Consider the following 26,742-nt stretch of genomic DNA (forward strand, 5'->3'; position numbering starts at 1 on the left):
CAGCACAGGAGGCAGCCTTCCCTTTCCCAGTCACCTTATGGTGGCTCGGCTCCTTAATTGAGGCCCACGGATCAGCTGAGCCAGAGAGGGCTGAGAGCTGCCCCTTGTTCTATCTCTCTGGGCACCTGGAGGTGTTTCCGGTGCACTCTTGCCAGCCCCAGTCCTGCCCGCGGCACCAGATAACCTTGCAGCCAAGGGCCCCTCTTTTTTGCAGCTCACCTTGTAGCTCTAAAGCAGGTGGCAACCACAGTTTGGGCTCCACCAGGCCTGGAGCTTGGGTCTTGCTCAGGCTGCTGCTATGATGAGGCAGAAGGCCATGCAGCACCTTGGAATCAGCTCCTCCCCCACCTCTGGCTGCTGGGCCTGCTGCACCTGCTGCTGCTGCTGCCCTCCCACTGCAACACTGCTGCAGCTTCGGAGTAAACCTCTGCCTTACCTGAGCAGGATTGCAACCCTGAGGAAAATTCCCAATTTTCTACCAACTGTCCTTTCCTTTATCCCAGCACAGATGCACATCCCAAAAATGCTCCATCCAAAGCCCCCAGCCTTGCAATCCTGGGTTGTGCACCTGTGCAGGGTTCGAGAAAAGTATGATTGGCAGGAAAATCTCCCCCCCCCCCATTTTCCTACCGTTTGTCCTTTCCTTGATCCCAGCACAGACGCACATTCCAAAAATGCTCCATCTAAAGGCTTCAGCCTGTTCTTGAAGGGGGCATGAGGTGCCTAGGGCCTCCTGCTGCTTTTGCAGCCTCAATCAGCTGCAAAAGTGCCCACACTTCTTGGAGACAGCAACAGGAGCACATCCGCAGATCAGTTGTTCCATGAACCAAGCTGCTGGTAAATCCATTAGGCAAGGAACTTGCCCCTGGACCCTCATCTCCCAGTACATGGGGGGGGGGAATAAGACCTCCCCAAAAATAATACCTGATGCCTTTTTGGGTGGCCCAAAAAATATAAGACCAGGTCTTATTTTGGGGGAAACATGGGTATATATGTTCTGGATTAGTCTCTCCTCTTTTATACCATCTTGGAGGATACTTCGATCACATGGACTAAGATTATTCATTTCATTTGGGAGAAATGATTTAGAATATATTTTTGGAAAGCTAGAGGTAGATGATCAGAAAATTGAAATGCCATTGGTAAAGCCATTGTAAATAACCTCAGCTTCCAATGAAGTAAGATCATAATAAGAAATCAGTACATCTGCTGGGTTTGATAGATTCTGCAAAAAAAGGATATAGAAACATTGAGTGGCTCTAAACATACCCCAATGATTTTACCAAACAGAACTGCAAAGGCAGGAGTAACACCTCCAGCAATGGCAGCAGCAATGATCCCAACTGCTATATAGCAGAATTCAGGCTTATTCAGAGCCAGGATCCTGGTATAAGGAACATCTGGGAGGGTCTCTTTCTGTAAAGAGAGAAAATTCCCTTTATCACCAACAAGATTACAAGCAGCAATGCAATCGTTGGGTAAAATGTCCCTGAGAATTACTCAAACTGTACAGCACTAAAAGGAAACTGACCTCTGTGTCATTTCTATGATCTCAGACAATGAATACAAGTGTTGAAACAAAAGAAAAAGAACAAAAACCCAATTTATCTCAAAATCTGCCCACAAAGGTCACTAAAAAGTAAGAGAAAGCCCTCGTGAATGGTGACATTTCTGCATAAATCATTCTTTTGCGTTACTAAACTGTAGGCCTTAGGATATTGTTATCTGTACATTAACTTTCGGTTCTTATTATTTTACTGTCATGTGTTTCAGATGAAATTTTGATGTGGCATGTTTAAAATACAATATAATTCCAAAGTCTAGAAATGAAATACATTTCCTAACTGGTTTTCTCAAGTTGTTCATATTGTTTGATATATACATTATCTTAATTACCAAACACAGGGCAGGGATGAATGAAATTGAATAATTTTTCCTAACAACTGGGGTTTCTTTACTCATGAATTTATCTAAAAATAAAATAAAATGCATTGATAAATACAAGGCATTTATGGAAAGAACAAAACATAACTCTGGTTTGTTACTAGAACCACAGGGATACCAATTTCCACCAAACACTTACAGAAGAGTCATATTTTTAACAAAGAAGTTATTTTAGAAATAATTTTAATACTAACCACTCGGGCTTTCTTTGCTTTCTTCTTCTGTTTTTTTCTCCTTTTTCTCTCAGAAAATCTTTTAGTAGAAGCCCTACTGAGGGAGGGTCTGTTGGATATTCTTCGTACACTTCCATACTTAGCTACTTCTGTGCCACCATTAGAATTCTCCAAATCATTTAGATCTGCTGTTTCATATAAATCTTCTTTCTCTGAAATTTCACTATTTTCTTCCTCAGTCTCAAATTCTGTCTCTTCATGTGATGTTTCACTCTCTGGTTCTTCTTCCTGGTAATTCTAAACATTTTATAAAAAGAAAACAACTTAGGAAAAAAAAACTATCAATTTTTCTAATTACAATTTATGAGAATTAAATCTACAGGTAGATTTAATGGTTGATTTACAACCATTCCTTTAGTGACTGTTTGAAGTTCAATGGCAATGAAAAAGTGACTTATGATCGATCATCACACTATTGCAGCATTTCCATGGTCATGTAATTGTAATTTGGGCACTTGGCAACCAGCATGGATTTACAATAGTTGCAGAATCCCAGGTTTACATGTTTGTCAGTTGGCTTCCAACTGACTTCCAAGTCAATGGAGGAACTTGGATTCACTTAACAGTTTTGTGATTTGCTTAATGACTATAGCAAGAAGAAGAAGAAGAAGTCACAGTTACCTGAGGATTTCTGGGAGTTAAATCCAGCTACCTTTAGGCTGTCAAGGTTGAGAAATACTGGGCTATAGTTAACAGAATCTTGACTGCATTTGCCTATGTCTGAAGCATTACTTTGTTCATTTTCTAACATATCTGGATCCATACAGAATCCAGTGACATTCTTGGGAAAAAGAGATTACTCTGGAGGTGAATAGTAATACTCTGTAATGTGCCAGGTCCAAGCAAGCTGGTAAACATTCAGATTTTAAATTTTTTAAAAAAACCTAAACAAAAAATCTTCAAGGTACACATATAGCTTAAGGGTAATATTTCTTTGATCTCTGGAGGCAGCCAATAACATTTCATTAACTTTGCTTCAGTATTATGGAACAGTGGACTTATATGTTCCTGTACCCTATTTTGAATAGCTACTACATTTGTGTCCATGTTTAGCCAAAGCACAATTATCAACATGTAAACCTGGACAAATAGTAGCTTCTCTTGAAACAAGATAGTTTCAAAACATCATTTATAAAGGTGGAATGTCCCCCCCCCCTGTAGTTAATGCTACATTGCAATTTACCCAAAATGGACAATTCCAGATCTCTCATAGTTAGGATGTGGGAAAGGACAGAAACTACACACCTGGGAATTATCCTCATAAAGCACATAATGTCACATTTGAACCAAGCTACTAAATCTCATTACCTGCTGCATTACAAGGGCATAGTAAACTCCTTTATGTGCCATGAGTTCACTATGTGTCCCCTGTTCGATGAGAACACCCTTCTCAAAGCCAGCAATAACATCAGCTGTCCTGATTGTAGAGAGTCTGTGAGCAATTACAATGGTGGTGCGCCCAGCCCTGGCCTTCAAAGAAGGGTAAAAGAAAAGGAAATGAAAAAAAAAAAAAGAACAAGGGCCTTATCTAAAACATGAATTTCTTCACAATACCATCCTATATTTCTTCATGTATAGAGATCAGATCTATTAAAATTTTAACTCATGACATAAATTATGTCTATTTCTCAAATATGTTGCTGTTAACCCACTTATTGTTAACCAGACATTCAAGTGCTTTTTTATATCTCATATTTTCTGTCAATATCATATATTTGCAAACTATAGTTATCTAGATATGGTTGAGCACATCATGCAGATTTAAAATTCACTTATAGCTAAATTAATCTGCTACAAGTTAACATCATGCTACAAGTTTCATTACTGATAGAGTGCTTTAAATCATGGCTATTGCTTCACACCAATTTAAGTATAATGTGGGACAACTGAAAAAGACCCATACAGTTTTCTGGTTTGCCATTTGGCAACTCAAGTAAACTGCTTTCAAGATCTTTAGTTTACAATTCTAAAGATGCTATTTTTCAAAAGGCAACTGAACTTCTTTTGTTTTTCTTTGAAAATGTTTTGCTTCTACCCAAGAACTGAAGAAGTTTCTTGGATAAGAAGTGAAACATCTCATAAACCAAGATAGTCCAGTTGGCTTTAGGAAAAAGCACCTCTGGGACAACCATGATTTGGATGACTGAGAATCTCCATAGACATTTAGCTATGCACTCTAGCTTACAGTGTTTTGAAAAAAAGAAATCTCTTGTCTCTCCAGAACCTTTTTCTAGTGTATATCATATTGTTCTTGATCCCAGCACAGGGACAAGGAAAATACAACGGAAATACACTTTCTGTCTTGTGGAAATGATTGCAACTTTTTGTTGGGGAGAGTATTATGGTTTCATTGTAATCTAATAATAAGTATTTATTGTATAATTTAGAATTTAGAATAACAGAGTTGGAAGGGAGCTTGGAGGTCTTTTAGTCCAACCCCCTGCTTAGGCAGGAAACCCTACACCACTTCAGACAAATGGTTATCCAACATCTTCTTAAAAACTTCCAATGTTGGACCATTTACAACTTCTGGAGGAAAGTTGTTCCACTGACTAATTGGAACTAACTAATTCCACTAACTAACTTATTAATATTAATTAATTATTAATGTATTAATAATTATATTATTTAATAATTTACTAATAATATTAATTATTAATATAAGTTATATAAATCACTATTTCTTTATTGAAAACTACTTAGGAACATTCAAAATGTCTAACTAGCTATCAAATAAATAAAGGCGCCACTTTTTCAATTTTCAGGCTTCCCTGAATTTATCATCTTAGATTTTTGGTCTTATGTTTAGATTGGATTTTGATCTGTTCATATTCCATGATTAAAATACGCATTATCATTTGTTCTTATATTTTGTATCATTTTATATTTTGGTTTGATTATAATAATGGAAATATTGTCTACATCATGTAGATTTCACTTTCTTTTGGTTGATTGGACATAATGGAAGACATCATCATCATCATCTGGAGCTGATTAAACAAAGGTCCTAGTTTGGTAGATTTGGTAAATTAATCATGGGATAATTTTGGGTAGTGTACTTCAGTTAAGCATGCTGACTTTCTCTTTGCAATGAGTCCTTTTATAAATGGAAATAATATCCTGATTCATAAAAGAAAGCAAGAACTGGAATGCTAAAGGGAAATTACTGACTCTTTTCTCTGGAAAGTTCATTGGTATTAATAGAATGCCCACAAGATTAATGAATCACCTTGTCAAAAATGACTAATACTGAAACTTACATTACAGGAAAACACAGACACACATGCAAGCACTAATAAAAGCACACCCATCTGTGCATTATCCATTAATGATACTTTTAGACATTCAGTTTTGAGCCTTGTAAAATGGTTGGAAGCTCTTAAATGAAATGATAAGCTTTAGGTAAATATTATTGCTTTTGATTTTATGAGGTTAAAAATTTCATTAGTAGCTTTAAAGTATTAGTGTAAGATGGCCTTTTTTTTAAAGAAAAAAAAACACCATCCAATATAGGCAGGATATAGATTTTATTTGTACATAATCTTTAAACCCATGATCTTTAAATCCAAATAATGTTGAGTCTGGTAAAAAGTTGTAATAAGTGCTGTGCCTATCTTTCTCCATTCTGAAACACTGAAAGATTGATATCTTTTAGCATTTTTACTATTAGGTGATTTTTATTTTACTGTTACAATAGCCATAGCATTTCAGACTTGCTTTATCATATAAGCAAACTGGCAAAACAGTTTGTTTAAAAAACACTAATCATTTCCCACTTTGGACTTCTGTTAAACAAATTCTCTTCAGTTTTTTCCCATCCTGCAAACTTTGCTAGTCCCTCATGCTAGACTTTTCCTTAGAATGCAGAAGATCTTCATACTATTGAAGATAACCCGACATTGCCCTTACGTTCTTTAACATACTTTTGCCTTTAATTGATTGCCTGTAGTGTACACCAACACAATTGATTATATATTTATCTGTGTCCTGGAGAGAATAGTGCGTCTCTGTTTTGTTTTCCTTGTTTTCTTTGTACTTCACTGCTTCATTTCATTTATTGTTTCAATTCAATTATCACACAATCTCATCATGACATATTTTACTAAATAATACATATTTGAGTAAAATTTTCTTTTTTGAAAATAATTTGATCACCTGTGGATGCGTTTACTTGCATTTATTCACCAACAGGCTTTTAATTCCTTAAAGTGATTTTTATGTATAGCTGAAGCGCTACACAATCATATTTAACCTGGCTTGTTTACCTTATCAAGTGCTGCTTGGACTACAGATTCACTCTGATTATCTAAAGCAGAGGTGGCCTCATCCAGCAGCAAGATCTTGGGGTTTCTGGCCAGGGCACGAGCAATAGCAATACGCTGTTTCTGACCCCCACTGAGCTGGGCTCCTCTTTCTCCAACCATGGTATTAAATTTCTGGGATATTCAAAATATAGAAATGAACACTGTGTTCATATGCTTTCTAAGTGAGAAAAGATTATTAGTATTCAAGCAAGCATATTGAATATATTAGCCAAACACACATTAGCCATGTGCAGGTGCACAGGACACATACACAGTTTTAAAGCAAACAGAGCACTTTCTATCTGCAGATACTTTCTCACTGAATATAGGGATGGCTTTGTTGCTCTCTTGACATTTTGATCAGATGAACTGTGCCAATAGTTTCTCTCTCAAAATCTCAGGGATAGCTTAATTAAACAATGACATGAAAGATTCTTAAAGAAAAAAAGGAAGTCCCATGTTGGCATGCTCTGAGTAGCATTCATTCATTTGTATGAATGTGGCATAAATACAACACTTCATTACTCTACTTCTGAGCTACTGCATTGATTCTTAATGTTTCTAGAGTGATTAAAAATTTCCATTTCTCAAAAGAGAGTGTGTCTACTCAAAGTAAGTAAATGAGCATACACGGATGCACAAACCCACCTTATAATTAACCATAATTAAACAAAGCCAGTCATTAAATATAATTACCTATTGACTGTAAGAGCTGCACAATTGAGACAGCTAGTTCAATCTCCATTACAACAACAACATATCATAACATACTATGATGATTGAATATTCAGAAGACATGGCAGCTAATAATCTCATTCAAGAAAAGTTTTGGAAACACCCATGTAACCTGAATGAGCACGCCTTGGATTTCCTATTAATTTAAGAGTCTACCAGTGAAAGGTAAATGATCCGAGAGTTATTTTAGAAAGAAAAACAAAGAAAATTATATAATAACCCTTAAAAAAATGATCTAATTCCAAAATATCAAGGCTTAGAAGAGAAGGTGAGCTTGAGGGGAAAAAAAGGTGGGCTGACATTCCTGTTTCTAGGACCTCTGTATATTTACTAATCTGACTGCCATTATAAAGACATTTTGCATTTCTTCATGTGGCTTAAAATTAAATTTTGCACCCTCTGAGATTTCCATATTATTTTCAAAGGCAAAATACTTAATATAATATATGATCTCTGGGAGATTTTCAGAAAAATGAGTAAAGATTTCTGGCATAATTGGCTAAACACTATAGAAAAAAATTGATTGCCCACACTGTCCACTCTAATTTTGACAGTTGAGTGAAAAAACATAGTGTCACCAGGATTTGTATGGAAGGGTCATGAATGTTATTCTGCTGTAGAACACAAAACAAAGCTCAGAATTATTTAATTGGATGTCTTTTGCATTTGGGTCTATTTGGGGAATTATGCCTTATTAGATAACAAAATAGATCTCAGAAACAGAAACTTACTAATACCTGACAATCATGACATTAAATATTGTTCAGAATCTTGATGACAAGATATATTGAAACACTCAAAGGGATATACAACATACACAAATATATAATTTCGGATGAATGTAGTATAATGTTGCAAAGATTAATAGTTCAAATTACAACATCAGTTACTGCTTCAGGGTTCCAGAAGGATAGTCAACTGATGATTTACAGAATACATGGATCCTCTTCCTCTTTTTGTAACAAAGTTATCTAAAGCAATATTGTCAAAAGTCAGTAGGAAGTCCTGATAGAAATAATGTACCTAATTTAAAGAAAAACATAACCTCAAAGAAAAAATTTAATAACAGAATGTTAACACAATTGAAGAACTGCAATTATATTTAATTTTAATCAAGGAATTAACTTGCCTTTTGCCAAGATTCACTTCATACATCCATAAACATAAAAATGTGATGATCTATGAAATTTCAATAGCTGGGGCAAGTTAATATGCATTTTTGATTTACGAAGTTCAATATTGACTTCAATATTAATTATAAAATGTAACTTTAATTTCTGAATATATTTATTTGGTACTTTTTAAAAATTCATCTTTGCCTCTTGCCATGTACTTGTTAAGTAAAATTTATTTAGGCTCTTAAAAAGTTATGAAGTTAATGCAACTACCTAAAAAATTGTGTTTTAATTGTAGAATCTTGCATGTTTTATTAAGGAAAAAAAAAGAAACAATAATGTCACAGAGGTTGATGGTTATTTATCTCAGAACAATTATAAACGTCCAAAAATTTCAGTGTTGCTTTGTTTTCATTTGTTTTAATTTAACAATACCTTTATGTTTTAAGTTGAACCAAGCTCATAACAACTCAGAACTTCCTAATACTTGGTTAAAGTATTATTGATCATCTACTGTATAACTCAGAATATTTTAGTGCTATATTTCTATGTTTTATTAATTTTATTGTAATTTTGTCATTTGATTGTTATGAATAATTGAGAATTATATGTTATACAAGTTTAATAACTCATTATTAGAACAGCAGATATAGTGCTTCAGACTATATGAGCTTTATACTTTTTCCCCTCAAGCATATAAAACATTTCATATGTTTAATAATATTGTCATGAAAATTCATTTGTTAGTTTGATAATATTAGCATGCTTGAAAGAAAACAAGAAGTGTGGGGTTAAAGTATATGAAAGAAGGCTAAACACCAATTGAAGCCTTCTCCCTTTTGTATGTTTTCTCATGTAGATACAAAGGGTGGGGCTTTAATCCCAACATTCTGCATTTTTAAGCTTTTTGTAGAGATCTCTGCTCCGGGGTTATTGTTTTAATCACTGCAGACATTCCTACAGTGAGCAATACTGAGAATTATTAGTTTAACAATGTCTCATTGGCTATAGATATTAGAAACAAATAAATCAGCTACATAACAAGGTGTTAAGTGTTAAAGTAAGTTGGATGATACTGGCTTCAATAAAATGCTCTATGATAAAGTATATTATGCTTAAAGAAAAAATGTGTGGTAGAGCACATAAACGAGGGAGGGAAAACAGATTATTCCATCCTTACTAAGATGGCCATTCTTACAAGAATGTGAAAATTGTGCTACTTACATCAGGAAGTTTCATTATGAAGTCATAAGCATTTGCTTCTTTGGCTGCTTCTTCGATTTCAGCATCAGTAATATCCTCTCTGCCATAACGAATATTGCCTGCAATTGTGGTAGCGAACAAAACTGGTTCTTGGCTTACAATGCCAATGTTTTTCCTCATCCACTTGATGTTAAGCGTCCGAATATCATGCCCATCTATGGTGATCTGAAGAAAGGAAAATAGAAGTTTGTAAGAGCCACCAGTGTAGATGTTTGATTACTAGAGTAATCAAGTAGATATTGATTATCTATTAAACTATCTAAATATCTAAATACTGTGTTAATATACAATTTTTAGATACTGTATGTCAGCCCTGATTTGGGGCATTTTTTATTGAAAAGTCAAACCCAGAAGCCCCAATAGAAGATATCACAGTTGCCCTTGCATTAAAACGAACCTGTCCTTGTGGTGGATCATAAAATCTTTGCAAGAGTTGAATAGTAGTGCTTTTCCCACAACCACTGGAACCAACAAGAGCAATGGTCTGTCCAGGTTGTATTTTTAAATTCAGACCTCTAAGAATCTGGAATTATTCAAAATATAAATATATATTTAAAATATTTTAGTCACATCTCTGGCTTAATACAGTATAAATCATGCCTGCAATACAAGAAAAATATTCTTGAAGATGATCTAATATATTTTTAGTCAGTAAAAACATTCTAAAAATGAGGGACTCATTTAAAATATCTAAGAAAGATCCTTTATCTTCTGTAATTACACATTTTTATTATTGCTAGAGTGTTTTTATTTTGTGATGAAGCTTGTAATTACACATTCTTAAGATCTTTCTCTGATTGTAGTGAAAACAGCTTTAAACGTTTCTTTTAAATGGATAAAAAGAGGAAGAAAAAATAATCTGTTTTACCTGAATATTTGGTCTAGAAGGGTAACTGAAATAGATATTTTTGAATTCAATTTCTCCTCTGAGTTTATCCAGCTTGAATCCCTCAGTGGAACTGCTATCTATGGGACGAGGCTGGAAAAATAATTGGAAAGAAATCTATAATTTTTTTAATACAATATAACACAGGCAATTTTTTGTCCAATGTTAATAAGTATGAGGTGTAAAGTATGAAAAATGATGCATTTCTTCTTACAGAATTGTATTTCTGAGAACTATACTGCCTTTTCAAATAAGAAATAGATTTCCTATAAATTTCAAAGCCAGGGCTTGACTATATGTGAATCAATATCAATTAGCTAATTAGAGATAACCATATTAGGAATGTAATTTGTGGTTCCTATTATATTCATATAATTGTCATGTGCAAGCAACCACTTGTGAATAGGCAAGCAACCACTTGTGAAATAGGTCCAAGTAGATATTTTATTGCTAAACATTTATTTACAAGAATCTTACCAGACTGTCTGCCTTCCATTGGGAAATGGCATATCTAGACCTAAGGGTTTGACCTCAGACATTTCTTCCCGCTAACCAACTCTTTACTCCCCCTAGAGGGGTCTCCTCTCCTACTGCCAGTAATTCCACTATATCAAAAACCAACAAATTAAGTGTTCTAAGACTTAACTAAGGGTTGAAACAAAGATAGGAAACAATTCTGTTCTCATCTTCAGTTCATATACTTTCATTCATAACTACCCAATGGAAAATTTGATGTTTTGAAGTTAGAATAGTAAATAAAGGAAATCAAATAGAGTATTTCTGAATAAGAAAAAAAAATCTTTAAGTTCAGTTCATCCTCTATTTGCAATGCCGAAATAGTTCACAAGCTATATTATCTTTTTTTTTCATGTGAATGTGCTAAAAAAGGTAGTGGAGTTCTAGGTTTAACCTCTGAAATCCCATCATTCTCATACCACTATTGCTTTTCTTTCCAAAGCAGGATATTCCCGCATGATTTATTTCAGTATTTTTTAAAAATCTAACAACTTTAAGATATGTGGGCTTCAGCTCCCAGAATTCCCCAATCTTAAAATTGTCAAGTTTGAACAACTCAAATTTAGATTGACTTACAACTAGATTCTAATTCCCCTAACCAGGAATTGACAAGGTATCCAATTGTGTTTGGCCAACTTGCATTATTCCTCTGTTCCTGCAAGCGAATATAGCTGTAGGATTATTTCTCTTATTTAGGAAAATGCAAAGAAATACAGAAATGAAGTGCTCAAATATCCATAAGTATATTTATATATCATAGTCCATAGATACCTTTTTGATAATTTTAAAGACTTGATAGGCTGCTCCACGAGCATTGGCCACATTCTCCAATTTGGGGGAAGCCTGTCCAAGGGAAAATGCACCAATAAGCACAGAAAAGAAAACCTGTCAAATAAAAGAGATAAAATAGTTAAGACAAGTGCTCAATTCTGTGGATTCAATTAATAAACCAGCAGAGTAATAAAAGCCAGTATGAGGGTACAGGGTGCCCAAAGTTATAGTGCAGCAACTCTGGAGGTGCATGGTCTCCATATCCAGAATATTATTATAGTACTCATAGCTTGATTTAAAAATAGTTTTAAAATAATAACATTTCATAATATGATTGTTTCATATAATCAGGCAGCACCTATGTTTTATTTATCTGTTTTGATGAATGCTACCTTAATTCAAAGGTAATTTTTCCAACAAGAATAATTTAAGATTAGTAATATGATTTCCAGCACAGATATTCTTGCTGAGTATATTCTGCAAGAAGTAAATGATCATGTTTATATGCTCTACAATGAATTCCTTTAACTATTTGCATCCCCACCATCTAGGGATTACTGTATTATTGCTAATATTTAGCTCGTAAAATAAAAGCAACCGAATACTGTAGATAACAATTTGTGGGCCAGCCAGTGCAGAACTAGATAGTAATCAAAATATATATATACTATACTGTATTTCTCTATGTGGGTACTGTATGTCTGTAAAAACCCATTCATTTTCATGTACATCACATTCATGACACAAGTGCAAAAATGTGGGGCTTGGTTGCATAGCCTTTTTTGATCTCTTCAGAAGCTTCTGATAGCACTTTTAGTGTCAAGTGGTGGGATCCTGGGTGTCCCAAATCCTTAATGACATCTCTATGTAAATTTTCATTAACTGGTTTTTTATGATCAACAGATTAGAAGTGAAATAATGGTCTCTTTAATTAGAAACCAAAGTAAATGTTGTAAATATTAGCAGCTATGAAAGCTGTGAATGGTTTAAATTTCTCCATTGTCAGAGATCATTCATTTGACTACCTAACATTAATTGTTTAACTGGTACTTGAGTATAGGATTGTATATATATCTGTATGTTATCTGTATCTGTATGTCTATACATAGATTTAATCTATATTTGACTACTTTTAATGCCAACAGAATGAATTCAGATATACTTTCGGTCTGACTTCATGTTTTGAGGAAGGTGTCCTTTGTCTTAGAAAATATTTTGCACCCCTGCCTTATCCATCCTAGCTACACTCAGGGTCCCAAGACAGGAGTCTATCTGATTTTATTAGAATCATTTTATTAAAATCATCTGACAATGATTTTCTTTTTCTTGAACCTTTTGATTTATTACATGTTAGATTTATTAGATTTATCTATTAGATTTATTAGATATATAGTTATTTTAAACATTAACATTCAATAGAAAATGTACACTTACAATTAATACTGTTCCAATATCATAATTATCCCTTTCATCTACTGTGAGCTTCGTTCCGTACCAGAAGGCAAGGGCATAGCATCCATAGATCAAAAACTGGGATACACCAGTTGAAATATTGGTGGTTATAGTCTTTTTTGTTCCAATAGACTGAGCCTCTTCTAGGTTTTTATCATACCTGATAACAGATCCAGCATGTTAGATTTAGGACAGTTTTATGATATGTCTTTCCTATAAGCAAACATTTATACCTTTTAATCATTCCTTTAAAAATATTCATATCCTGGGGCTGTTGAAATCTCACTGACATTTCCTTGGATCTCTCTTTTTATTTATTTATTTTATTTTATTTAGTTATTTTGTCAAGCATGTATGAGAAAACAAGTATAAGTATAAACATAATATATACACATATAAGTATAAATAGGTATAAGTATATACATAATAAATGAGTAGGAATAAATGAGAACAGTAGGACAGGGACGGTAGGCACACTGGTGTGCTTATGCACGCCCTTTTACAGACCTCTTAGGAATGGGTGAGGTCCATGGTTTAATCAGTTTAAGGTTAAAGTTTTGGGGGTTTGAAGATGTAACAACAGAGTCAGGTAGTGAATTCCAGACATTGACACTCTGTTTCTGCAACTCTATTTTCTGCAATCGAGTTTGGATCGGTTTACTTTAAGTTTGTATCTATTGTTTGCCCGTGTATTATGTTTGTTGAAGCTGAAGTAATCATTGATATGTAGGACATTGTAGCAGACAATTTTGTGTACTAAGCTTAGGTCAGACCGTAGACAGTGTAGTTCAAAGTTGTCCAGGTCCAAAATTTCAAGCCTGGTGGCATAAGGTATTCTACTGCGAGCAGAGGAGTGGAGTACTCTTCTCGTGAAATACCTCTGGACTCGCTCAATTGTATTAATGTCTGTTATACAGTGTGGATTCCAGGCAGATGAGTTGTATTTGAGAATTGGTCTGGCAAAGGTTTCGTATGCCCTTATTTGCAGTACAATGTTACCAGAGAAGAAGCTTCGCAAAATTAGGTTAACAACTTGCCTTTTTGGCAATGCTGTTACAGTGAGCTCTGGGGCTTAGATCTTTTGAAATGAGTACTCCTAGGTTCTTGACAGAGTGAGGGTCATCCAAGAGGTCGTATCCGCCCAGTTTGTATTTGGTGTTGATTTTTGTTGCCAATGTGTAAGATAGAGCATTTGTTGGTTGAGATTTGAAGTTGGCAATTGTTCGACCATTCTGACATATAGTCAAGCTCACTTTGTAGGGCAGCAGTATTGTCAGTGGTGTTAAATAGTTTACATCATCAGTGAGGACTCAGTTGCTTATAATATGATCACAAATGTCATTTATGTAAAGCAGAGAGTGTGTGGGTTCTAGAATGCTGCCTTGGGGGACACAGCTGTTAATTGGTGCAGAGTTTGATAGGTCACTCCTTATTTTGACTACTTCCTGTTTGACAGGAATGCAGCTATCCATTTGTGCAGTGATCCAGAAATGCTGTAAGAGCATAGTTTTAACAGTAGTTTATCGTGTACCACTGAATCAAAGGCTTTGCAGAAGTCTATGTAAATTGTGTCTATTGCTTTACCCTGGTCGAGTTGTGTAGTCCAAATGTTTCTGCAGCATAGAAGTTGTAGATTACAGGACAAATTTTTCCTGAAACCAAACTGTTTGTTAGAGAGTAGGTTGTTTATAATACATTTCCTTGAGAAAAGCAGGGACATTTCATCAGTGATATTTGATTGAAGAAATTGATTTTATACATTGGTTGAAATTTGGTACAAATTACAGGAACAAGCCAGAGCACATTATGAACTTTAATGTCACATGAATGCATTTAATCTCCAGGATTTTCTTGAAAATCTTTATCTTGCATGGTAATTCAAACACTAGGAGATTGTTTTCGGTATTAACTGTATAAACAAGAGGGAACACATATTTTTCATAATCCAAGTTGCCATCCTGACTCTGAAAACTATTGGCTACATTAATCTAAGTAGATGGAGTATATTTGTATACTACATTGGAGCATTGCTTTTGTTCTTGATCTTTTTTGCTTCCCTTTGGCTTTTGGAAAGGGGGAAAAAACTAATCTATACAATTTCTCACAACATATATAATTACATGTCCAAAGAATAATTATTTATAGAAGGATCAAAGCAGCTTAGTGGCTGGAAATCAAAGGTTTGGAAAAGGCTTAATGTGAATGCACCTGTTTTCATCCTTTGATCCTGTCCTAGTTAAAGATTTGGGGAAGATTGCAGAAGCACTACTATTTAACACAGGTAACATTAACATAAAAATGAATCACAGATAAACTGACTGGTATCTTGGCATAAGGCACTATCCCATGAATATGTAAATGTCATCTTACCTTGCTATAGCTTTCTTCTGTCCATTGAAAGCAATAACTGTCCTGATGGCTGTCAAAATTTCTTCTGCCACAGACCCTGCCTTGGCATAAGCCAGTAGCTCCTTTGCAGTCAATATTGATAGTATCTGGTTCAAGAGAAATAATTGAACTCAATTTCTAGAATTCTATTCTATTCTATTCTATTCTATTCTATTCTATTCTATTCTATTCTATTCTATTCTATTCTATTCTATTCTATTCATGATTACAATAGTATAATCATTTTACATAGCCTTTCCTGTCTCTTTCCCTCCAGATATGTTGAAAATACTGCCGTTCTTCCTTAGGCAGGATGAGCACTGGTCATTACTGTTGGAAAGACATCTGAAGAACATCAGATTGGAGAAACTGATTTTATCTAATCTAACAGAAAAACAGAAGAGTTTTTATATATTTTACTTCTGAACGTGAATATATATAAAGTTTATAAGCCACCTATTTCATAAAGGCTCTCTTGCTAAAGCTGATTTTAGCTTCTTCTTTTTTTGTTTTAAGTTGTAGCATTATACAAAGAAATTATAGCTGATCTAGAACACAATGCTTTGAGCAACAATGGGAGGAGGAGTATTTGCCAATGGAATATGTCTGCTTTGAGGGCTGCACCAGCTACCACTATATTTTTTGTGTGCAATTTAGAATACTGTTATCATATTTAAAGCTCTTCTTTGTTTGAATCTGGATATCTATGGGACCACTCAAGTCCAACCCTGTAAGACTGGGTTAAACTTTGGCAACTTTAAGACTTGTGGATTTCAAGTTATACTAGCTGGAGAATTCTGGGAGTTGCAGTCCACCTGTATTAAAGTTGCCAAGGTTGGGAAACCCTTTTCTAAGATTTGCAAGAGAGTACTCCCTTCATGTCCTTACCTTAGGAAATATCGTTTATGGAGTTCTCAGGGTCCAGCCTTCCACCTTGGTTTCCTCCCTGGAACAGAATTCCCCTTGATACCAAAACAGTCTAACCTCATTAGCTTTTGGTGAAACTATTAAGACATGGATATTTATTTTTGAGGTCTGAAACTTTTTTTCTTCTCTCCTACAAGTTAACTATGCATATGGACTCTGTATGTTTATTAATATTGGGAAATTGTTAAATAATTTTGTTTAACTAATCTAAATTCTTGCATGGGTATCACAGTGCCATAGTCTCCTTTGAAATTATTGCATGGCTGATATATATATATATATATGTTTTTCTTCTAGCCAGGTTTTCCCTACGTAGCCAAGGTTTTTTTTGTAGCTCCAGCTCAGTAGAATCTCATCTACTCGGTTCTGGGCTTTTTTCTTTTCTAACACCTAGCAAGCTCTCACTGCTATATATATATATATTTGGTTATTCGGGTCTTCTCCCACGTAAAATTGGAAGTGTCTTGGCGACGTTTCGACGAAGTCTCATTCGTCATCTTCAGGCTGGTGTTCTCGGCTTCGTGCTTCCAGGAGCAAATGCTGGAACGATGGAAGGTTGAATCAACCTTGGTCTGGTGGGAGTTGAACTGCTGGCAGTTGGCAGAATTAGCCTACAATACTGCTTTCGAACCACTGCACCACCACAGCTCATTGAATATTGGATAGAGGGAATTGTGTTGGCAGAAACTATCTGACAATAAAATAAATTGTTTTGAAGGATTGTAGGCTTTGCTTCACTAGAAATGTATCAGTATAGGATGGTATTGTTCATTTGAAAATTTGCAGTAGTGAATTTCCTACATCAGGAAAGAATTGTGCAGCTCTGTTATGCTAATATGTATACTCCCTGAAACTTACATAAGACCATAAGCCCCCAGAAACAGCAACAAGAGGAGTAACAGACAATATCACCAGGGTCAGTTTCCATCCATATGCAAATCCTATTATAATTCCTGTCAGAAATGTTGAAAAATCTTGGACTATTATACCAATCTTGTCTCCGATGCCTTTGTGAATTGTGTTAATATCCCTGCAATGTAAACAGAGGATGAAAAGTTACTGTCAATTATCTTTACTCACATATTTTAAAACATCAGCATACATAAAAGTCAAATGTAGCGGTTTACATTTTTATGAGATATTTCAGATGATAGTTGAATATCCATTGTATATAATTAGCAGTTCCAGAAACATAGTTTGAGAAATTTGTTTTTTGGAATGCAAGTCAAACAAAATGTGCCTTGCTAAAATATACTCAGGGAATAATTGCAGCAGATTCCAAAGTTGAAAAATTGTTCAGAATTAAATTTGCACCCTAATAAATACTATTTTTATTATAGCATTCAGAAATAAATGGAAACATCCCCCATTCTACAAAAACTTTGGAGAGAGGGGGGAGAGAGGGGGAGGGAGAAAATCCCTCTAACATTCCTCTATACACAAGGATATGATCTCATTTGAAATTAATGGAACAATTCATTAAAGGCATAAAATATTTTGAAGGGAAGTTGAACATTATAGAATAATGCTAAATAATGAATGTTTGACAGACTATAGTTTTCCTCATCCTATTTTTAAAGTCTGATTTCAATAGAGGACAATATTCAGAAGCATTCAATAATTATTGTTCTACCTTAATTCATCTTAATAACAAGAAAATGCTGAGCAGAGATCATGATTTATGCGGTGAAATATAAACTAATAATTATGAAATTCCACTGAACAGTTATGAGCCATCAGGTAGGATTCTGACTTTTGGAAAATTGTACCACATAAACAGCCATACCAGATTGATAGAAAGAAAGAGGAAAACATGGCTTCTTAAGCAGAGGTTATTCTTGGTGGTGGCCTTCCAACTCTGTAAATCCTTTCTTTGTGAGATTGAGCTGACTTCTACCTTATTGTCCCTCCATCGTCAGGGGAAATGATTTTTATTCTATCAAGGATTATTATTTTGTTAATATTTTAATTTTTATATTGCTATAGAGTTTTAATGACTCTAGAATCTAGCTCTAACTAGGGTTATCAGATGACTGGCAAAGGTAACTCTTCCTGAATAGCTTTTCTTCACAGCATAGTACTTCCTAACAAATGCTAACTTCAAGTTAACTATCTTCATTCTGTGATCTTAATTAGTTGATTATACCGTCCAGCTGACTTGTGTTATTGTCTGAAATTGATAAAACCTTAATCAGTTACCCACTAAAGGCTTTTGTCCCCTAACTGGGTTGAACTAGGAGCCTGAAGAGTGCTAGACAAATATCCAGAACTAGCATATTCCTCTCAATGTATATTTCCCATCATCTGCCTGTAATTCACTTGTAATTCCTTCCTCTTCAATGAATATAAATACAAATACTAAATAGGGTGTCCTCTTTTTCTCCCCATTTATCCATCTTTCCAATTATCCATGTCTTCCTTTACCTGTTCATATATCTAGTAATCCTAGGGCTAATATGTATTTTGATATTATGTTATCTATTTTTAATTCATATAAATATTTTTAAATTGTAATTTCAGGATTACAAGTTCTATTATAAACAGCCTTCTGAAAATTCTGTTCTAAGGCTGTAAATATAACTAGTGAATGTGGCTAATTGATGATATGGAAATGCAAATAAAGCAACCATGGAATTGGTCCTCTTTTGGTCCATGGCAGTGACTGTCTTCCCCAAATTTCATACTTAAAAAAAAAAAATCCTCCTTACTCTGTCAGTCTCGTATTCAATGTTCCAATTGGTGTGGTATCAAACCAGGCCATTTCTTGGTGAAGAACAGCAAAAAAGAATTTGTCACGTATCCTTGATGTTTGTCTTGCAGAGGCAGTCACAAAGGTCCAGATTTCAACAAAACTACAGAGCAGTACAGCAAAGCCAATTCCAACGAAGTAGTATGCATGACTGTGGAAGAAATGAAGGGTCAATACATTCGTTAATGTATTTCTACTTTTTCAGCCCCCAAATATAGTTCTCAATTAAAAAATGTAAGGTATATTCTTGTGGACAAAGAAGGGGGAAAAGAAACTGATTTGCACACTCATAGAAAGTTAAAAGTCATGCAAATAATCAATAGTCAATCAATGATAATGAATATAAAATCAAACATTATATAACAAAACAATATTAAATTGTTATATAGTGCTATATAGCACTAACACTTAGATTTATATACTGCTTCACAATGCTTAACAGTCTTCTCTAAGTGGTTTAAAGACTCAGCATATTGTATCAACAATCTGGGTCCCCATTTTACCTCAGATAGAAGGCTTGAGCTGCTGAGAATCGAAATGGCAGTCAGCAGAAGTAGCCTGCAGTACTGCATCCTAACCACTGCACCACCAGGCTTATTATATTTATAATAGAATAGTAAATTCAATGTAATTCAATATCAGATAAGTTAACCATAAAATCAAATATAAATTACAATTTGTCAGTTACAAATAGGAAGAGGAACAAAGCTGTATAGGTACATACGAGGCCATTTGATTTTCTATATCTGAAGCAGCCTGAGGACATGCTGAATTATTCATTTCTGCACTTCCTACAAGGAAGATTATAACAACAGTAGTATCAGAAACTCATTTATAGATATTAAACAGCAATAGAGTCCAATTATTTTTTACGGAGTCTAAAGTCTCAAAGGTGTTTTTTTTCTTCAAAAGGCAACTGGATTGTTCTTTTCCTTGAGGAGGAAGAAGAAAACGTTTTGCTTCTCATCCAAGATGCTTCATCAGTTCTGTTAAACAGGGAGATGAAAGGATAGGTACTGACAGTTGAGACTAGATGGTGGGGGTGGGAGGGCGGAAGGATAGGTTCTCATAGGACAGGGTGAGGATGGAAGGATTATATTTCTTTGCAGTCATTTGGTCATTAGCACTCTCTGAGACCTGTTGAGATCACTTGAGAGTTTATCTGTACCTTCAGGAATACCTAAATCAGGGTACAATTGGTTGTGGAATCTTCTTGGAATGCTGCAAGGACTGGTTGTTAAACTAGAGATAGGTAGTTTCTTTTTCCTCCCCTTCTGCAGAAGGAGAGGTGTTCAACTCCAACATAGATGGATTATTTTAGCCCTCTTTTAAATGCTAACAACCTTTTGCCTGAAAAGAAATACAATCTCTCCATTCCCCTCCCATCCTGTCAGAACCTATCCTTTCATCTCCCAGCCATCAGAACTGATGAAGCTTCTTGGATGAGTAGTAAAATGTTTGATTGTTCTTCCTCAAGGAAAAAAAAACCCAGTCCAGTTGCCTTTTGAAGAAAAAAAAAGTACCTTTGAGACAACTATGACCTGGATGATTGAGAATCTCCACAGGCATATAGTCTAAAGTCCTATATGCAAGAAAAATAATATTTATTTCTTAAAAATAAATTGTTACTTTCTAGATCTGATCCCAAAATCAAGCAATACCAGACTGCAAATCGACTATCAGACACAATAACAAAAATCCCAGATTTTTGATCATTATATGGATATATCCACATCAGCGTTTTTACTTCATTTTGGCAAAAACACAAAAGAGATTGCCACTGCTTTCATTTAGGATGCTTTTTCCAGTGTGGCTCACAGCTTTCAAACTTAATAATTATTTCTTATCCCAACTTGGTCCAACTCTATCAGGCTTTTCTGTGATCAGCTAAGGTCAACTAGATACAGTATGGCTATCTATCAGATTGGATATACTATCAATACAATTTAGTTATAGTGACAAAGAGTTGGGGGACATGAAATAAGAGGTTAGAGATAGATAATCATGGAGAAATATCTATCTATGTGATTCCTAAGAGTCAAAAATGATTTTAGGGTACATAATTAGTCAAAGACTAATTTCTTATATTAAATTCTGAATATGTGGGGCAATGTTTTTCTTGCTAGATTTCAACAATTGTTCATTAGTGTTCAGAGTCTTCTTTTCCCAGCTTACTTCTCTGTCAATGGATTCACATCCTACGCTAAGCATTTAATAAGCTACAATTGGCTGATTTGGTGCTATACTGTAATTCAATATATTATCGCTTAGTGTGATACACAGCTCTTACCTGTAGACACATTAAAACTAGTTACCACAAAGCTGTTTGTCATCTGGCCAAAGATAATGATGAGAATTGGTTGTCCAGCTCCTGTTGCAAGAGCTGCGATGGATCCCACAATTATTAAAATAGTATCTAGAGCATCTGCAAAACAAAACTAAATGGATACAGAAAAATTTAAATAAAATTGTTTATTTATTTTTTATTTATTTATTTATTTATTTATTTATTTATTTGTTTAAATTTCTATACCGCCCTTCTCCAAATAGGACTCAGGGCGGTGCACAGCCTAAGTAAAAACAAAACATACAAAATTTAAAAAACAGTATTAAAATAATTAGATATTCTGGCCGTAAATTAAAACAACCCAATTTAAAACCAATTTAAAATTTAGCTCAAGCCAGCCCAGCTAGTTGAAATAAATAAGTTTTCAGGGCCCGACGAAAAATCCGGAGGTCTGTTATTATACGTAACTCCGGGGGAAGGTTATTCCAGAGGGTGGGCGCCGTCACAGAGAAGGCTCTCCCCCTGGGGGTCGCCAGCCGACATTGTCTGGCGGACGGCACCCTGAGGAGGCCCACTCTGTGCGAGCGTACTGGCCGGTGGGAGGCTATTGGTGGCAGTAGGCGGTCTCGTAAGTACCCCAGCCCTAAGCCATGGAGCGCTTTAAAGGTGGTCACCAACACCTTGAAGCGCACCCGGAAGACTACCGGGAGCCAGTGCAGCTCGCGCAGGAGAGGTGTCACATGGGAGCGCCTCGTCGCCCCCATAATCCCCCGCGCGGCTGCATTCTGGACCAGCTGGAGCCTCCGGGTGCACCCCAGGGGGAGCCCCATGTAGAGAGCGTTGCAGTAGTCCAGGCGGGAAGTGACTAGTGCCTGAGTGACTGTGCGTAGAGAGTCCCGATCTAGAAAGGGGCGCAACTGGCATATCAGGCGAACCTGATAAAAAGCCCCCCTGGCCACGGCCGTCAAATGGTCTTCTAAAGACAGCCGTGCGTCCAGGAGGACGCCCAAGTTGCGAGCCCTCTCCGTGGGGGCGAGTGATTCGCCCCCAATAGCCAGCGATGGCGTCAGCTGGCTATATCGGGACGCTGGAAGCCACAGCCACTCGGTCTTGGAGGGGTTGAGTCGGAGCCTGTTTCTCCCCATCCAGGCCCGCACAGCCTCCAGGCACTGGGACATCACTTCAAGGGCATCGTTGGGGTGGCCTGGGGTGGAGATGTACAGCTGGGTGTCATCAGCGTACTGATGGAACTCCACCCCGAAGCCACGGATGATCTCACCCAGTGGCTTTACATAAATGTTGAACAGAAGGGGCGAGAGGACCGACCCTTGTGGCACCCCACAAGCAAGGTGCCTCGGGGTCGACCGCTGCCCCCCCGTCAACACAGATTGCGACCGGTCAGAGAGGTAGGAGGAGAACCACCGCAGAACGGTGCCCCCCACCCCCAACCCCGCCAACCGGTGCAACATGATACCATGGTCGATGGTATCAAAAGCCGCTGAGAGGTCTAACAGGACCAGGATAGAGGAGCAACCCCTATCCCGAGCCCTCCAGAGATCATCCACCAACGCGACCAATGCCGTTTCCGTGCTGTGCCCAGGTCGGAAGCCGGACTGGAGCGGGTCTAGATAGACAGTTTCATCCAGGTACCGGGAAAGCTGTTGTGCTACCACACTCTCAACAACCTTCGCAACAAAGCGAAGGTTGGAGACTGGACGATAGTTAGCCAAAACAGCCGGATCCAGAGAGGGCTTCTTGAGGAGGGGCCTCACAACCGCTTCTTTCAAAGCGGCCGGCAGGACCCCCTCACTCAAAGAAGCGTTAACAATCTTCTGGAGCCAGCCTCGTGTCACCTCCCGGGAAGCCAGTACCAACCAGGAGGGACACGGGTCCAATAAACATGTGGTCGCATTCAGCCGTCCCAGGACCCTGTCCATGTCCTCGGGAGCCACAGGATCGAACTCCCCCCAGATAACACTCTCAAGACCTGCCTCAGTCATCCCATCCGGACATACCCAGTCAGAGGCCAGCCCTTCCCGAATCTGAGCGATTTTGTCATACAGATACTGCACAAAGTCCTCAGCTCGGCCCTGCAAGGGGTCATCCCGCGCTTCCAGATGGAGGAGGGAGCGGGTCACCCTAAACAGGGCGGCCGGGCGATTATCTGATGACGCGATAAGAGCGGCAAAATAGCTAGATTTTGCCGCTTTTATCGCCACTAGGTAGGTCTTAATATGAGACCTCACCAGTGTTCGGTCGGATTCAGAGCGGCTGGTCCTCCAACTACTCTCCAGGCGTCTTTTCCGGCGCTTCATCTCCCTAAGCTCCTCAGAGAACCAAGGAGCTAGGTGGGTTCGGTGCCGGGTCAGAGGCCGCAAAGGCACGACACGGTCCAAGGCCCCGGCAGCCGCACTATCCCAGGCGGCCACCAGGTCCTCAGCCGAGTCGTGAGTCATAGTCTCAGGAAATGGCCCAAGCTCCATCTGGAACCTATCAGGGTCCATCAGGCGCCTGGGGCGGAACCACCTGGTCGGTCCCGCCTCCCAGCGGCGGGGTGCAGCGGTTAGAAAGTCCAGTCGAAGGAGCGAGTGGTCAGACCATGACAAGGGTTCGATGACTATATCCCCTGTATCAAGGCCACTCGACCACTGACCAGAGACAAAAACTAAGTCCAGAGTGTGTCCACCCATGTGAGTGGGGTCATGAATTAACTGAGTAAGGTCCATGGCCGTCATGGAAGCCATGAACTCCCGAGCCACCTCAGATGTTTCGCCGACAGATGGCAGGTTGAAATCCCCCATGACTAGAAGTCTGGGGGTACCAAAATTGTGATGGAAGGTTCCATATAGCTCTATAGACAAGATTGTCTCATTGATGGCAATTATCTGACTAAGTCCTACTGCATATTGTATCCAACTTGCATTTTGGAAGCCATATTACAAAAACAATTTGCATGTTTATCTTTTACCTCTAAGCTCAGCTCTGCTCTTGGCTGTCTTGTTTCCACATTTGTCAACCAGTAATTGAATAATTTGTAACAGATTTGAATGATAATAAGATAGAAGCATTTACACATTATTTTTACTGGAAGATTTAATGTATATGCTCAACATCAAACATTTACCAACTGTCATTGCATTGATAGGCAATTTGGTTCTGAAGGTGCTTAATTTTGATATTCCATATATTTCCTTCCCCACCCCATTTCATTTTAAAATATTCTTTAGATTAAAAAGAGGGAAATAGACAAATTACAGAAGAAAATGTCTGTATTCAGTATAATTTTTATTTACCTGAACTGCTTCTAAACCCCCATAGGTATTTTAGAGAGGAAAATTATAGCTTAATTACTTTGTTTTGAAGTGTCAGTCTCAGCCTGAAATTTTAAGCAGGCTAGAAAAACATATTTCAGTTAAAAATTTATAAAGCATTATACAATGAAATAACTATTTGCCCTATCTGGATTAAAAATGCATATTTTAAACTGATCTGCTCCACTATTTCAAAAATAAATAAATAAAAGAGAAATATTAATAGGATTACAAACTAACCAGTTCAAAAAATCCAACCATGTGCTTTTCTTTCTTCTTAGAGGTTTCATTGTCCTTTCTAAAAAGGTTAGAATAGGTGAGTAAGTCAACTGAAACAATTACTAGCAAATTAAATGTGCAAGTGCTTAAATGAAACTTACATTTTCTTATTTTTTAAACCACCCTTTTGTGTAGAAGTTTCATCCAGCTGGAAAGCAGGATTGTCACAGCCATTGCTTGAAATTTCTAACGGGAAAGCAAATTACATTTAACATCCTACAAATACATGTACCTATATAAAAATAAACCTGCAAAAATGACTGTAAAAGTCTAGAATTGGCATGCTTATGAAGCAACCCTGTAAATGACATTAAGAAATTAAACATGAATTAAAAGTGGATTGTTATACAGCAATAATTAGCAAAGGAAAACTAATTGTTTTCCTAAGAACGGGCCTGGTGGCTCAGCAGACTAAAAAAGCATTGTGATTAACACCAGCTGTCTGCAATTACTGTAAGTTCGAATCTCACCAGGCTCAAGGTTGACTCAGCCTTCCATCCTTTCAAAGGTAGATGAAATGAGGACCCAGATTGTGGGGGCAATAAGCTGATTTTGTATAAATATACAAAAGTATGAAGGCTATTGCTTAATGCATTGTAAGCTGCCCTGAATCTCCGGAGAAGGGCGGCATATAAATCAAATTTAAAAAATAGATCAAATTTAAATTGGCTTTTTCTATTAAATATATCCATCATTATAAAAATTTTACATGAAACTTTAAAAAGATATTTATACAGAGTAGGAAATTATTCACATATAAGGCAAAAAGACAGAATTCCTGGCTTTTTCATTTAATAACTACTGTATATGAATGCATATTAGAGCTAAATAAAATGCTTTAATCTCAAATTACTTCAATGTTTGAATGTTTCTATTTCCCAAAGTGTAGGCTAAAGGCCTCATAATATAAAACAGAATTTTAATATTCAATATTTATTGTCATTGTACATTATGTATACAACGAAATTGGTTTAGCCTCTACTGGTGGAGTCCATACAAGAATACAAGACAACATGAATAATATAAAGAATAATCCTTATACAAGTAGTTAGGGGAAAAAACTAGTCATATGTTTCCATATGTATGTCATATTCTGCGCAACATGTATATTACTCTGGTGTATGATCTTATATCATGGTATATACATATTACACACTACACTGGCACCAGTGAAATTCATCATATTAATCTGCTTGTAGTACTATATTGTGTTTAGCCCATGGGTAAAAGCTGTTTTTAAACCTGTTTGTCCAGCTAGCTATACTTCTGTCTCTTCTGCTCGATGGCAAAAGTGAAAAGAGACACTGGCCAGGGTGCGAATCATTCCTAAGTATCTTCCTTACTCTGCTGAAACAGCAAGACCTGATGATGTCGTCCAGTGGTGTTAGGGGCAACCAATGGTTTCTTGTGCCAAATTAATCACTCTCTGTAGTGCCTTCCTGCCCGCGGATGTTAAACCAGCATACCCAGTGGTGGGTTGCTACTGGTTCACCCTGGATCAGGCAAACTGGTAGCGGTGGTGGCAGGAGGCTCTGCCCACCCACTCGGATGCTTCTGGGCATGCAAGCATGCCCGCACCCGC

At 36.8% G+C, this 26,742-nt stretch overlaps 1 protein-coding gene across 1 annotated transcript in view; it reads right to left on the reverse strand.

Annotated features, from left to right (window-relative positions):
* The window catches only part of ABCB5 (ATP binding cassette subfamily B member 5), a 49,124-nt gene that overhangs the window by 17,228 nt on the left and 5,154 nt on the right, over nt 1-26,742 (reverse strand). The window contains exons 3-18 of the mRNA XM_034401807.2: nt 25,262-25,346; nt 25,122-25,179; nt 21,574-21,721; nt 20,008-20,074; nt 19,243-19,434; nt 17,393-17,564; nt 15,590-15,714; nt 13,202-13,379; nt 11,768-11,881; nt 10,463-10,573; nt 9,992-10,117; nt 9,556-9,759; nt 6,443-6,613; nt 3,486-3,647; nt 2,139-2,414; nt 1,270-1,416 (exon numbers count right to left, since the gene is read on the reverse strand). Coding sequence (XP_034257698.1) covers nt 1,270-1,416; nt 2,139-2,414; nt 3,486-3,647; nt 6,443-6,613; nt 9,556-9,759; nt 9,992-10,117; nt 10,463-10,573; nt 11,768-11,881; nt 13,202-13,379; nt 15,590-15,714; nt 17,393-17,564; nt 19,243-19,434; nt 20,008-20,074; nt 21,574-21,721; nt 25,122-25,179; nt 25,262-25,346 — 2,336 coding nt within the window. The remainder of the gene's footprint in view (nt 1-1,269; nt 1,417-2,138; nt 2,415-3,485; nt 3,648-6,442; nt 6,614-9,555; nt 9,760-9,991; nt 10,118-10,462; nt 10,574-11,767; nt 11,882-13,201; nt 13,380-15,589; nt 15,715-17,392; nt 17,565-19,242; nt 19,435-20,007; nt 20,075-21,573; nt 21,722-25,121; nt 25,180-25,261; nt 25,347-26,742) is intronic.

Source organism: Pantherophis guttatus, chromosome 4 (assembly GCF_059756535.1).
Source record: "Pantherophis guttatus breed Tessera chromosome 4, ASM5975653v1, whole genome shotgun sequence".
Lineage (NCBI taxonomy): Eukaryota > Metazoa > Chordata > Lepidosauria > Squamata > Colubridae > Pantherophis > Pantherophis guttatus.